The sequence below is a fragment of the Elephas maximus genome, chromosome X, assembly GCF_024166365.1.
Source record: "Elephas maximus indicus isolate mEleMax1 chromosome X, mEleMax1 primary haplotype, whole genome shotgun sequence".
Classification (NCBI taxonomy): Eukaryota; Metazoa; Chordata; class Mammalia; order Proboscidea; family Elephantidae; genus Elephas; species Elephas maximus.
Window position 1 is genome coordinate 7,697,367 of NC_064846.1, and position 15,822 is coordinate 7,713,188.

General features: G+C 43.4%; 1 protein-coding gene across 1 annotated transcript in view; it reads right to left on the reverse strand.

The window, feature by feature from the left end:
- Positions 1-15,822, reverse strand: part of AFF2 (ALF transcription elongation factor 2) — a 588,903-nt gene that overhangs the window by 243,254 nt on the left and 329,827 nt on the right. The window contains exon 4 of the mRNA XM_049871652.1: positions 1,302-1,346. Within this exon, the coding sequence (XP_049727609.1) occupies positions 1,302-1,346 (45 nt within the window). The remainder of the gene's footprint in view (positions 1-1,301; positions 1,347-15,822) is intronic.

Sequence of the window (15,822 nt, forward strand, 5' to 3'; positions counted from 1 at the left end):
ATGGCAGTCCGCTTCCGTAAAGATTTACAGCCTTGGAAACCCTATGGGGGTAGTTCTACTCTGTCCTATATAGTTACTATGAGTCAGAATTGACTTGATGGCAATTTTTTCTTTCTTTTTAAGAAGGCACTTACGAGTCCCCAGGTTGTGCAAATGGTTAAGCACTTGGCTACAAACCAAAAGGTTGGCTGTTGGAATCCCCAGAGAGGCGTCTTGGAAGAAAGACCTGGTGATCTACTTCCGGAAGGTCAGAGCCGTTGAAAACCCTGTGGTTCTACACTGACACACATGGGGTCACCATGAGTTGTCATCAGCTTGTTGGCGACAGGTTTAAGAAGGCACTTAGCCAGGGCAGGCCCAAGAGGGAGTAGGGGTGGCGGTGGGAGGTGTCAACAGGATTTTTCTTGATACATGGATAGTTTCTTGTCCACACTGAAAGTCTGCATGGTTTTCTCAGGGCTACACTGATGATCTTTATTCTAATAATGAGCATTTATGCACAGCCTGGCAGCTTATAAGCGAATTAGGGCTGGTATTGTTGTCCTCTATTAGAGACGAGAAAGGGAGATTCAGAAAGATGAAGTCACCTGCCCGAAGTCACAGAGGTGACAAATGGTAGAGCCATGACTGGAACTCACATCTCTCGACTCCTATTCTTGGTAACTCATATTGCCTTATGATGTCAATAGCCAGATAGAATGGATACTCTTATTTTTGAGTGGGGCAGAGGGGAGAGGGCTTTGCTTTGGTTTTTCATTGTGGTTTAATTGTTTACTTTGGGATATGTTCTAGCAGTCTTTTTCGACTTTGTTTTGGCCTCCATGCCACTCCATTCCCATGCATAAATTCATTCCCATTAGTAACATTTCCCACAACATCCCCTCATTGTAGGCCACAGTCTCCATAGCTATGTTCCATCAACAATGCAGAAGGACTCAGCCGTGAGCTTGACTTGAGATCCCAGAAAACAGGGAGGCCAAGATTTAAGGTAACTCACAAGGCTTGAGTAAGGAATCAGTTTCCTAAAGGAAGTGGTGAGTTCTCTGTCCAAGACTCAAAAGTAAGACCTGAAGGAATGGGAGAAAAGCTTAGTAAGATCAGCAGAAGACCAGCTTGGGTAGAGGTTGGGGAAAGCACAGGTGAGAAATGACACAGGTGATAGAAGCAGAAGGGTCTTGAAGTGGGACGCTAGGATTCCCCATCACGAGCCTCTTGGAAACAGAACAGTAATTACTTGGAACAGCTTAAGCAGGTACATCGCTTCATTATTAAAAGGCACAGAAATAAAGGTTTAAGCTCACCCGCAAGATTTCCTCAACACAGCTCGGATCACTGGGAAGGCTTACCTAAAAACAAAACAAAACAAAACCAATTAAACACAATCTCCTAGTTATTCTCAGAGAAGTTGACTGTATAATTGTTTACTGTACAGGAAAAAAAAATGCAAATAAAGACAATCTAGCTATCAATTTTTTTTCCTGTTAAATGCAAAGCAATAATTAGAAGCAAACAGTCAATTTTGTTTCACTTGAATGAAGCAGTAGGACCATAGTGCAAGGTGAAGAAAGAAAGGGACTTGCCTGTCACTGATTTGCCGTGAGACCTGAGCCCTCCCTGCCCACCCCCTCCCCGCACCTGGCTTTCTTTGCTCATCTATCCAAAGAGGGAGTTTGATTTTGTGATTGCTAAGGCCCTTTTGACCTTCTGGAATATTTTAGTATATTATTCATAAACTTAGAGTTTTATAAAATGAGGCCTATATCTATATACCCAAAAGACTTGAAAGCAGGAACACAAACAGATGTCTACCCACCAGTATTCAGTACAGCATTATTCACAACAACCAAAAGGTGAAAACAATCCAAGTGTCCATGAATGGATAAACAAAATGTGGTATATACATGCGGCAGAGTCGTATTCAGCCATAGAGACGAACGGAGTTCTGATACGTGTTATGACACGGATGAACCTTGAAAACATTATGCTAAGAAATAAGTCAGTCATGAAAGGACAAATATTGTATGATCCCACTTATATGAAATATTCAGAATAGGCAAAGGCAGAGAGACAAATGCTTATTACCAGGGCCTGAGGGAGTGGGGAGGTATTGCTTAAGGGGTACTGAGTTGCTGTTTGGGGTGATGAAAAACTTTTAGAAACAGTGGCGATGGCAGCACAACATGGTAAATGTAATTAATGTCACTGAACTGTACACTTAAAAGTGGTTAAACTGGCAAATTTTTGTTATACATATTTTAGCACAATAAAATTCTAAAAAAAAAAACGACGAGCCCTACACAAAATATTCCTATGATTAAATTGAGTTTTAGCTTGGGTGTCCAACCAAATGCCTACAATTCTTATCCAAAACACTAAGGCTAAACTCCCGTGCAAAGTGCATTCTTGCCATGACACTTAGAATCTCGGACATACACAAGTAATTCCCATAAGCCGTCTCTCCCAGTGTGACACCGTCCCAATCAATCAACTAGTAGAAATGTGCTGAGGACTTACTCCGTGTCAGGCACATGGTCCTTTTCCTCCATAGTCAGTGGTAGGAAGAAGCCAAATACCAAAATAAGAAACCTAGCTACAAGGCAATGCATGGTGAGGGACTTGGAAGTGGGACAACCAACTGGAGAAAGGTCTGCCAGCCACCATGTCACCTGTGTAGGTTATAGGCATTCTCTCAAGCATTCTTAACTCTCCCCATCACAACTTCACCTCCCCAGGATTGCAATCTGATCATTTCATGTCCTTTCAGGTCTGATAAGTAGAACAGTTGGTCTCTTTAATTAACTGCCTTGGGAGGTGAAAGGTCAGCCCTGGAAGGGAGCACTGTCACAGGCTCTCTATATCCCACACCTCTTGCAAGGACAATTAAGTCATGTCCCCTAGTTGTTCTGCAAGTGCAGTATGAGCTCAACCACATTTGAGGAAATGGAGAACAGACTATGGCTCCAATTTTCCTCAATTTCAAAAAACACAGACTAGAATCACCAGCATACCCTAAATCAGCATTAAAGTCACCATTGTACAAACACTCATTCCAACCAACATTTATTGAATACCTTCTATATGTAAGGGAAGTTACTGCTCCAAGGAGCATCGAATCCCAAGTGGGGGAGTTGGGCTGAGACCAGGTCACGAATATTGAGGGTGTCATCCATCCTGGGCTAACCAGGTCAGTCCCAGTTTACACTTGTTATCCTGAGGTGTCTCCTTCCACCCTCAACGATGTCCCAGTTTGGACGATAAATGATACAGTCACCCTTTCAATATCTATAATACTCTAATACTGGGTAGAAGAAACAGTTGAAGTATGAAAAAGTCATCTGGGTACACATTATGAAAAACCAAAACCAAACCCAATGCCATTGAGTCAATTTCGACTCACAGCGACCCTATAGGACAGAGTAGAACTGCTCCATACAGTTTTCAAGGAGCGCCTGGTGGATTTGAACTGCTGACCTTTTGGTGAGCAGCTGTAGCTCTTAGCCACTACGCCACTAGAGTTTCCGGTACACATCATAAAAAAAAATAATTTTTTTTTTCATTGTAAAGGACCTTAAGTACAGATTTTAGACAGGGAACTACAGGTGGTTTGGCCTATTACAGTTCATTTATGCATTCACGAATATTTTTTGAGGGCCAGGGACTGGGCCACCAGGCATGTGCTAGGCAGAGATACAAAAAGAAGAGAGAGCCTCCTGCCTTGTGCAGTTTGCAGGCATGAAGGGAAGGTGAATATGAAGAATCACATAATACACAACCACAGCTGTGGTAAGGGCTACAAAGGAGACTGCCCCCTAGTTCTGCAACATGCTAACAGGTTTGCCAGGAGAAAAGAAAAGGTTCTGTGCCCAGATAAGTTTGGGAAATTATGCACTCCACATCCCAGTCTTAAGGATCCACAGTGTAAATGAAAGGCTTGGAGATGCCTGTCTAATGAGTTCAATGTAGCACTTGGAAAACTTTCTTGACCATTGAATTCCTGGGTTTTATTGTTTTGGTTTTTTTCCCCTCTAATTGACAACTATGAGTCGGAATCGACTCGACGGCACTGGGCTGGGTTAGTTGACGACTATTGCTACTTTATGGAATGAGTGTTTGTAGAACATACACCGAGAGATGCTGGTCTAACATATTCCGGGATTATAGACCTCAACTGATTATTCTTAACTGCAAGCAAAATCTCATTCCATTGCTCAGTACTCTAGCAACTGATTTTTACAAGACAATTCCTGAATTTGTAACAAACTCCTTCCCCCAGACAAAGATTAAAATGGTGGTAAGAAAGGCGTGAATTTTCAACATCATTATTGCATTATATTGTGGGGGCTGCCTATGGCCCAGTCTCAAGAAAAGGTCTTTGTTCCCTTTTTCCCACACAAAGGCATCAATGTGAGTTTTGTGAGTTTGAAATGAAACAGGACAACGTGTCAGCAGTAAGTAGACACAGCCTATGAACCAAAGGAGCTGGGTGTGAGTCCTGGCCCTATCACTTGGCGACAGACCCTTGTACCCCTCTGAGCTCCGGTTTTCCCAACTGTAGAATAAGCAATCATCATAATAATAATGGCTGTCCCTTTCCAGTCTCACAGGGTTTCTGAGCGCATTAAACGAGAGAAGTGGTGTGAGCGTGCTTTGTAACCTGCAAAGCCCCAAACAATGAGTCAGGTTATTACCTCTCGCTGGTTGTTCTCCTCACTGCTATTATTATTAAGTTCAGACTTCTCATCTTTTCAAGGCAAAATCTGACTCACTCTTGTCAACTGCAAATATCATCTCCACACCTGGAATTATAAACATCCATTTCCCTATGGGGGGGGGAATGCTGTCAAAACAGGAAAAGTCGTGGACTCTGGGGCTTCGCGGCAAATCTGAAGTTGGAAACATTCCAGAGTGGGACAGACTGTACAGACAAGGGCAGTCAAATAAATATCTATCCACACCCAGCCTTCAGATTTTTTTTTTCTTAAAGAAAATACTGGAATCCAATATTATCGTACAGTCACTAGCCCCTTGAATTCATCTAACCTTGCCCTACAGCTGTTTCCATCTCAAGACAACTACACTTGAGCCACAAATGCAAGTGCTTTTTAATTAGCCAGCAAGCATTTCCTAAGTGCCTAGGACAGTGCTAGGCATGCGGAGGGGGGCTGGTGAGACAAATTACTATGAGACTTGGCCTCTTCTCAGGGTGAACTGTCTGGAGGGGACGAGACACCAAACAATAAGAGGCCCACTGGGACCCACACTGTGAGGTAGTCATGACAAGGGTAACAGGATCGCCCTCATTCATCTGCCCGCCTATTCAGCAGGTCTCCATTTACTTCTTTAGACAACAAATCCTGACTGAGCTCACACTGTGCTCGGGATGGTGCCAAGGGGGAAGGCTGAAAGACACTGAAGACAACATAGTCTCTGCCTTCAAGGCTCTCTGCAAAGTGGACAGACAACACTTACACAGGAGACACACGGCAATGCCAAGCAGGGGGCTGCTGGAGCGGCCAAGCAAAGGTACCTACCGGGTTCCCGGACAGAGCCAAGTCAGACAGTAGCTCCCAGCCGCCGAGTTCTCCACCATATTCCTCACCCCATATGGGAGTGAGAGGCCACAGGTTTGACATGGCCGCGTAGTGGCGGGGCTGCCAGCAGCCACTTTGGTCCCTGAGCCCCCTGCAGAGTGCGCAGGGGGTCACTGTGCTGTGTGCACACTAGAAGAAAGCTGATCTGTGCCTGGGGCTCAGCCCCCAATCTGGTCCAGTTGCTCTCTCTCTCTCTGGCTCTCTCGTTTTCTCTCTCCCCCACACAACTATCGCAGGAATTCTGGAGCAGTCACTCAGACAGGTGTGCCACTGAAGAGAACTAGTGGTGACACCAGGATTAGAACTGCTACCCGTGGAGTTGCCAAGCCGCTGCTTACTGCCTAAGCCACCTTCTCCTCCCTTTAAATCCACTGTTGAGTATTCAGATAGTCCACAAAGCACAAGTTAGCCACTCAGAGCAGCAGAGTCCTTTTGCATTCCCCCTCGCCGCCCCCTCCTCCTGGAGCAGAGAGCAGGCTGCATGCCGCCCCGGGAGCCCGGACTCTCACTCCTGGCCCCCAGGACCCTCTTGTGCCGGGCACGGATGTGGTCCTCTCTGCAGGCCAGGGAGGGAGGAGGTGCACGTCGGGCAGGTGGTGAGTGGACGGCAAACCCTCCCAAGTGCCTACCCCCTCTGCATGTGAAAGTGCAGGGCTGCCACCCCATGTAGCCACTGAGAGACCACGCACAGATCATCTGCCTGGTGACAAATCCACATCTTAGGAAAGACTCGGGGTACCTCTAAAGCATCAAATATTCAATTAACTGCAGCAACAATAAACGAATTGCATAGGATGTTTTAATCATCCTGAAATTAATCAGTTTGGAGCATACTTCTTGGCGATTAGGGTAATGCAAGATATCAAAAATACCCTGATTGTGGCATTGGGAAACATAAACAGCAGCTAGCACTAATAGAAAACATGAAGATTAATGTAAAACATTAAAAGAATAGTCATCATCACATGGTTAACCCAGAGGAGCTCAAAGCATGCCTCTGAGTACATTATTATTTAAGGGGTTTCGAAGGGAAAGAGGTCATTTTTTTTCCCCCTAAAATCATCTCGAAGATGCCCCACAATACCTGGTGATCAAAACCCACTATTCTAGATGTTCTATTGTGACAAAGATCTTTCAAAGCAAAACTTCAAAATACAAGTTTAATTGCCAGTGAAAGCGTGGATTCCTCTAACGAGTGCACACTGAGTCACATACACCACCAAGACCAAACACCCTTCTAAACACTATCCATAACTAACAGTGACGGCAGCTTCCAAACGGACTCCGTTTGCACTTTCATGAACAAATTGCCGCGTTTACCAAATGACTGATTTATGGGCCACAGCTCCCTGACAAAGCGTTACTAATCAAATGAAAAGTCAGGTTATGCTGTCGGACTACCAGGTGAGCTTTCAATCTTTTTAAATGTTTTAATCTCCACCATTAAAAAAAAAAAAAAAAAAAAAAACCACCATTAGTCACTTGTAAAATCAGGGGACAGCAGCCTCTGCAGTTCCGATTGGCATGTGTTTTGGGATCCCCATACCTCCCCGTCCAGGGAGTCCCAGTTTTCAAAACTGAATTTGGAAAACTACAAACCCAGTTCACATTAGGATTCTTCTGTCCCTTGCTTCCCGCCTCACTGCCTCACCTTAACCTGTCCCTAGTCTAGTTTGTATTCATGAGTCTATGATTAAATGGGAGCAGTTAATATTACATAAGCTGCAGACAGAAGTCCTCAGGTAATATAACTTTAATCAAAACAACAACAATCACAAAAAAAAAAAAAGATTTCACAACAGTTACATGGTACTGCCAACTCATCTTCCAATTTCATTTTAATGTAGCCAAAGTCCTTGGTGTTCACAGAGTTGTTTACTTTCAAATAACTGCTTCTGGCCAATTTTTAAGGAAGTTACATGGTCAAAATACCCCACGTAAAACAAGCTAATATTCACCATTCTCTCTAAGAAAGGACGAACAAAAAGTAGAACATTGCCATCAAAGGAATGCAACACATGCCATTTTATAAGTACAGAAAAAGATCCTTTGTAAAGAATCTTACATGGAAAGAAAATTGAAAAGGAAAGAGGTAGCAATCAACTATTACTTCTTTGAGCAAATAAATGGGATAATTTATTTTCTGGGGGCACTGACGGGTAGTGAAAAAAGCATGGCCTTTGAAGCTTGACAGACTTGGATTTAAATCCCAGCTCTGATAATTTGCTTTGTGATCTTGGGCAAGTAACTTGAATTTCTCTGAGCCTCTGTTTTTCATATAAGCGGAATAAAAATAGTCACTTGCAGGACTGCTGGGAGGTTGAAATGGAGTGAGGTACATAAAGTTCCCTAGCCCAGTAGTGGGTGCATGTTAAGTCTTAGAGGCTAGTAGAAGGTCATTCTCCATTAGCACCTTTTAGTTTAAGTTTCCTCTAAGGCCTGGGGACCACTGCTGTGATAGTCGCACTGCCTCGTAAACTGGCCCCCGTGACTTCTTGTGAATACCACCAATTATTAAATCCTATTCAGGGGCCCAGTGTGTCAGGAGTCTCAGGCTGCTGCTCCATCTGCTGGCTCTCACTGAAGGTGACAAAGGAGGCTGGAAATGGGACATGAGGGGTAATACAACAGGCAGAGAGAAGGGGCTGGGGGAGGGGAGGGGAGGGGAGGGGGAGGCACAGTGCTTCATTAGGAGGACATCTCTTCACTGATTACATTAGGTATGGCGATGGCAGAATGCAGACGCAGAAAGGCCCATAGTCAGCGGAGAGTACCTAATGGCAGATGGAATTTCCAGTGAAGAGCACTTCATTCAGCAGGCTCTGAATAGCCATTAGCTCACTGTTCATTTATTTGGTCTAATAACTAGTTTCTATTTTTTTTTTTTTTTAATAGAAGAGTGAGCCATAAACAGGGGGGTTAGGAGTCTTAAAGAAAACCAAGATACACATCTGGAGATATTACTATAAGAAACCAAGAACTGTCTGGAAGGGCCTGGCTGCCTGACCAGCATTCCCCCAAGGAGGTCCTGCCTCTGGTCAGTCACCTGGGCCAGACAGTGAGGTCACTGTGGCTACTGCTGCCGCGGCTGCTGCTGCCAGTGCCCAAACTCATGCCTGGGCCATGCGGTCTCTGCAGGACAGGCCTCCAAGGCCAGACATCCTACTCATACCTTCTCAAGGCTTCTCGCCTAGATTCCTATCTTGGCATCTCAGGCTCAAGCTGTTTTCCTACCTCCCCAAGCCAGTCTCACCAACTCTGTCCCAATACTTGCTTGCCCTTTCCTGCCTGTGCTCTCCTTCACGTGTCTGCTGGCCATGGGACCTTCCATTTGAAATTCCTAGGTATGCGTCAAATTCCTCAGGGCCGGGGGATACCCATGTCTGTCCTGTCTAAGTCCTAGCACTGCAACCAAGGACCATTTAGGATCAAAGTCTTGATGCCACGAAATTCCTACTTCCTGCACTTCCATTAATCCTAAGGGCTGTCTTGTGTGCAGGCCCATAGTCTCTTCTTTTAAAAGAGACTGTAAAAATACAGATGTACACACTGGAGTAAAGGAAGGCCATTTACGAACTCTATCCATGGCCACGCCACCGTGCATGATCTAAGTTACAAGGCTAGCCCGCATGATGGAAGCATATAGAAAAGACATATCAAGAAGTGAAGTTCATTTTTGACTTCCGTCAGTTAGAGTAAATGTTAGAAATGTCGTGTGCTCATGAGCACTCTATCATCATAGCAAACTCTTGTAACATAGAGCAACTATACAATTGCAAAGCAGCGATCTCATTTTCAGGTAACTATGACTTTGTAAAGTAGTGCAAAGAAACACATATTGGGAGATAGGAAAGAGAAGTTCCAGGTCCAAGCTCTACCACTAACTAGCTGTGTGACTTGGGACAAGTCACTTCCTCACGCTGCAACTTAATACACCAAGGGCATGGGGATATATTGCAAGCTCTCAGTGTTTTGTATTTCACATAACAGGAAAATAATAATAATAATAATAATAATAGGGGATGCATATAAAATTGCCACCTTTTTATTTTGTCAAGAAGGGACATTAGGAAAACAGCCACTCTCACTATTATTTCATAAAAGAAAGAACAGTATAACACCCAAAAGGTAGAAAGGGCATAATCTTTGAATAAAGGATATAGGACAATTAGCAAATTATGCCAACCTCAAACATGCACAATCACACACACACTCACACATACAAACGCACACTCACACAGACACATACATATGCTAACTCCATGCACACATTCAAACACACTCATGCACGTACACACAATTGTCCTTATAGTTACCATTTTGCAACAAAATAACAACATCTCACGACAACTAAGAGCCCAAGAGACAGAAAGGGCCACATGAACCAGAGACCTACATCATCCTGAGACCAGAAGAACTAGTTGGTGCCCGGCCACAATCGATGACTGCCCTGACAGGGAGCACAGCAGAGGACCCCTGAGGGAGCAGGAGATCAGTGGGATACAGACCCCAAATTCTCATAAAAAGACCAAACTTAATGGTCTGACTGAGACTGGAGGAATCCCGGCAGCCATGCTCCCCAGACCTTCAGTTGACACAGGACAGGAACCATCCCTGAAGACAACTCATCAGACATGAAAGGGACTGGTCAGCGGGTGGGAGAGAGACGCTGATGAAGAGTGAGCTAATTATATCAGGTGGACACTTGAGATTGTGTTGGCAACTCTTGTCTGGAGGGGGGATGGGAGGATAGAGAGAGAGGGAAGCCGGCAAAATTGTCAAGAAAGGAGAGACTGAAAGGGCTGACTCAAGAGGGGGAGAGCAAGTGGGAGTAGGGAGTGAGATGTATGTAAACTTATATGTGACAGACTGATTGGATTTGTAAACGTTCACTTGAAGCTTAATAAAAGTTATTAAAAAAAAAATAACAACATCACTTCCACCTTGGACTGGTCACCAGGAGACATGATGTCTCAAGTATCTTGAATTCTATGGTTTTACTCATTTTGTATTTTTATTCACTTCTATTTTACATAGTTCATTCTCCATAGTAGTCCACTTTTAAGTTCAGTTATCTATCTCCTAAAACCAACCAAAAACCAAACCCACTGCTGTCGAGACTATTCTGACTCATAGTGACCCTACAGGACAGAGTAGAACTGCCCCACAGGGTTTCTAAGGAACAGCTGGTAGGTTCAAACTGCTGACCTTTTGGTTAGCAGCTACAGTGCTTAACCACTGTATCACCGGGGCTCCCTCTATCTCCTACATATAATTTATTTTCTGCATGGATTACTGATGCTCAGTGCAAATTCCAGGTACATTATCTCTTCCCCGGCTAATGTTTGTTTTTTTTTTTAACGCATGCAAAATACAAACCAATTTTTGTACTCACCAATAGAAACATAATAAGGAAGAGTATACCATATGTAGCATACATGTACTTTAGGCCTCATCTATAAATAGTAATCCTAAAATGAAACTGAACCAAAAGACCGTCTACTCAAGAGAGAAGGCATGTCCCAGGAATCTGCATCCCGCATAATGCAGCATACTGTCTATCACATGCCACCTATTCTGAAGGCAAACCAAAGCTTTTCGGTGTAGCTGGGGACGTGGACGGAGAGGAGGAAAATCTGGTGTGCACGGCGTTCGGGAAGCCTACAGCAGCTTCAAGGAGAAAGTGGCCATTGCACAAGACAAGGAGGCAGGATGGGCCATTGGCTTTGGCAAGGTCTCGGTCATTGACAACCTCGGTCAGAGCTGTTTCAGTGACATGGTGGGGATACAAACCTGATTGGAACCTGTTGAAGAGACAGTTGGAGGGGCTGAAATGGATAGAGTAATAGCAGCAATTCTTTTGAGGGATTTTACTGTGAAAGGGAGCAGAGAAATGGGGTGACAGGTTGCGGCAACGTGGGGCCAAGGTTTTTTCTTTTTTTTTTTTTGAAGAGGGATGATGCTAAGCCATACTTATACACCAATGGGAATAACTCAGTAGAGGGGGGAGAAATGTAGCAGAAAGCAGAAGAGAAAGTAGATAATTGTAAAAGCAAAGTCCTCGAGAGGAAGAGAGCAGATCAGGACACAATTGGAGAGGTTGGCCTGAAATCAGAGCCGGGACACTTCTGGATACTTCTTCCGTTGTAACAGGAGGGAAGGAGGAGTGCTTGGGTACCTAAGCAGTGGGGCTGGAGCAATTAAAGATGAAAAGATGAGGTAGTCTTGTCTGATTGTGTCTATTTTTCTCCATGAAGTATGCGGCAAAGTGATTAGCCGAGAATGGGAGGCAGGTATTGGAAATTTGAGCAGAAAGGTAAGGTGCGAAAGAGTTGTCTTGGAGAACAGGAGCATGGGTTTGCTAGCGAAGTACAACGGAACTAGCTGCCAATGTTGAAGGAAGAGGGAGAAAGAGCTACAGCATGAAACACAGAAGGAGACATATACACAGGGCAAGGGGGAGATAAAGAAAGAAGAAGGCAGGGGGAAAGAGGAGAGTTGGGGCCAAGTAGCTCTGATGATTTAGATGGTGGTCACACTTTGTTCTTCACTCTTTCCTTCCGCACTTTCAAACTGATTAGCTAATTAACCACAGTTCACAGTTCTTCAACTACTCTAATCTATAAGGGTCTTCATTCTGAATGGAAAAAGCAGAGAGCCCAGCAGTAGGAGCAATGATTTTCTGGGATCCTACAGTGGTGACTCCTGTAATATTACCCAGAAGGCCAGAAGAAATGAAGCCCAGGGCCAAATATGCCCCTAAGGCTCGATGATCTCCTCTCTGGGGCGAAATGAACTCAACTTTGTGGGGGAGCACGGAGAACTCGACTAACCTATCACCTCCAGAGAAAGATAATTCCTATATAGCATTGGAAGACATCTTCAACTTGTTTAAAGAAGAGCTAGTTTTTAATATTTTAAATATTTTGTATTTAAGCAAGCATTTTATAAATTTATGATGTGATTGTCAGCATGAAACATTTTAAGATACGATCATCTATTAAAATACATTAGAGATTGACAAGTTCTTCAAAGCACTTATGGTTTCTCTCAAGAAACAAGGAGCTTCCTCATTGAAAAAACCAAAGTCGGCGTTCAAGTTTTTCTGGTAGCTTCTGAAGACGTTTCCACAGGCACATTATATAGGGTCTTAAATTAAGCAGTGTAACCCCATTTACAAAAGAACCTTTTCAATATGTATCTTTGGCTCTTGTTTTGACCGTCTTTTAGAAAAGAAAGGTAGTTCCTTGACATTCATCATCCCTCACCCTAAAGAAACGACTACATTCTTCTTCTAAATATATAGCTAATGATTTAAATGTCTGTGTTCAAACGAAAAACCCAGATTTCGGTTTGACTTTTTTTTTCCTAGCTGTATTTTCCTTAACGCAATGTAAGTGGAAGAGACTTTATAAATTGGATCCACACATGCCCTCAGTAAAAACGTGACAACAGAACACACTGGATAGAAAGTGGCTCCACTTGGAGACTAACCTCTAAGGACCTTGGCGCCGTATTGACTCTCTAAACCCGGCACCTGGGGTTGTCTTAATTGCCAGTGGAAGACACTGCGGTTCTGCGGAGAGTTACCACTGACAGTTGTGATCCCGAAGAACCAGCCGTGCGCACGGGAACCGAATCCTTGCCAGCGCCCCTGTTATTTATCACTCTAATTAAAACACTTTTATCTATTAATGCCAAGTGACACTGCTAAATATATTTAGAGAAGTTCACTTTTTTTCCCTCTACTTCTGAAATCTCTTAGATCTGAGCCCGCTTGCACGTGATTTAACTGCTCACGAAAATGAAACCATAGCTAAGAATAACTCCCTTCCATTAGATTTATAAATCTCATTAATTAATTCTACGTCTCCAATGGTGTAGAGCCCAAACTCAAATGCAAGATCTAATTAAAGAGAAGGGGAAAAATGTTAAGAAACAACACTGAGATGGAAACACAGAAGTAACTGTTTAGCCTCAAATTAATGAGGCGCTATGCTAAGCAAGCATGTCCATTAATCCCTAATGAGGATTTTAAACACATTAAAACTTCCTAATACAAAATGTTTGCCTTCCTTTTATCCAATAACAAATAAGCCAATAATTTTCTGGCTCTAAATGACACTATTAACTGTCACGGCATGTTTTATTTGACAAACCCTCCATTCAAATACTGTAAAACCAATTAATTTGCCTGCTGTGAAATGTGTTTCTTGATAGCTTTTATGTGATTTTTTTTTCCTTCTCAAAGAAATGTAAATAGGAGGTCAATGTAGGTGCCTGATTTTGCTTTAAAAAAAAAAATGCCACAGTAGCTATAGATTTTCCACTCAGTTTGCATTTCAAATGAATTGAAAGACAACCTCCATTTTGAGGTCATCAATCTCTAGATTGGTCTCCTGATACATAAACACTGAGTAATAGTTTGATTACCATGAATATGGTATCATATTTGAAAAGTGAGAGTTGTGAAATTACCATTCTGTTCAGTTATAAATAATGATTCACAACCCGGCCCTTTCCTTACTGGCTTTGTTAGTGACCTGGCTTTGTTACCTGTCTCCTGCTACCGCCAAACCAAAAAAAAAAAAAAAAACCAAACCCACTGCCGTGGATTCCGACTCATAGCGACCCTATAGGACAGAGTAGAACTGCCCCATAGAGTTTCCAAGGAGTGCCTGGCGGATTTGAACTGCCGACCTCTTGGTTAGCGGCTGTAGCACTTAGCCACTACGCCACCAGGGTTTCCCTGCTACCTCCAGCCTTCCCCAAAATATACCTGCATATGTGTCCGGGAAATCACTCTGTAGAATTGGAGTTTATTCTGATGCCTTCATTTGAAAACGCTTATTTGTTACACTTTTTTTTTTTTGGCAGAAAAATCAATAGAACAAATTCAAGAAGTTCCTGTTTTTTTAAACTTCCCCTGGGCCTTACTTAGTACCTCCAGTTAGTTTGAGAGATGGCCCCAAGGCACCATTTGCCCAGTGTTTATGGGACACTCTGAAACTCTTGGCTCATGGGAGGGCATGGCACTTTCCCAGAAAATCACTCTGCAAAGCACAGACCCTTGACACAGTGCATGTCATAAAGAAAAGGTCAGTGGCATGAAGTGTGCGCCTGCTCTATGGAGCATCTCGAGCCCATTGCATTATACACTGAAGACCAAAAAGGGAGTGATGCGTGGTGTCCCACAGTTTATGGTGCCTGACTGAGCGTCAATTAATGTGGACACCATATGCATGGTACCAATGGTCTGAGATTGCCTCACATTCATATGAAGATCAGAGACTGATCATTTCTTAGTTGTAGAAGTATGCAGGATAGACAGACACGCGACAGGGGTATAAGCACAACACATTACCAAGACAAATGCATTAAACCCCTAGTTAAAGCACCATACTCTACTCCTGACCAGAATCAACGTGTCGAGGTACCCCCAAAGTTGGCATTTGGAAAATCTGTGTATGTTAAGGAAATAATCCCCAAAATAAAATATACGTTGCATCCCCACTAAGCAGGAAACACTGAACTAAGTAAGCATTATGGGAAATTCATTAGCTGCTAAACAATGCGTCCACAGTGTGGCTATACTCTAGATGGGTAGACAAATGAGTAATGACAGTGTAAATTAGCATGTAACTTCTGAACCCTGAATCAGGCACACAGCAAAGGATTTTTCTTTGAGTGGGTCTTCGAAGCAGTTTGGGTGACATGATTTAGTTGGCTCACCATGGGAACTTCCAGAATATCTAGTTATGGGGAGAATGAAAATTTTTATTTTAAATCAGGGCTAGCCTAGAAAAATCCAGACTGGGTGCTGACTGTACTTTAAGAGCCAGATGAATGGCTCTGCCAATGAATGTAATAGGAAATCAGAGAAAACTGCTCATGGTTTTGGGTGGTCAAGCAAGGAAGCGAGATTTGATCCTGGCTTCGAAGAAGACAAGATGGGCAGTGACTACAGCATTTTGGAAAGAAGGCATGATGTTTCCTGAGAGCATTTTAATTTTGGCATAGTCAAATGTAATTGATACGAATACAAAATGTGGTGGACTAATCTGATATGGAACTAAAGGCTCTCTGAGCATGCTGGACACCAGCAGACAGCACTCTGCCCCGCCTACAGGATGCCTTTAGGGTTTCATGAGATCTGTCTTAATTAACGTTCTTGAACCATTTTGAAACTCTGTTGGTTCACTGACAAACTGTATGACCTTGGGCAAGTCAC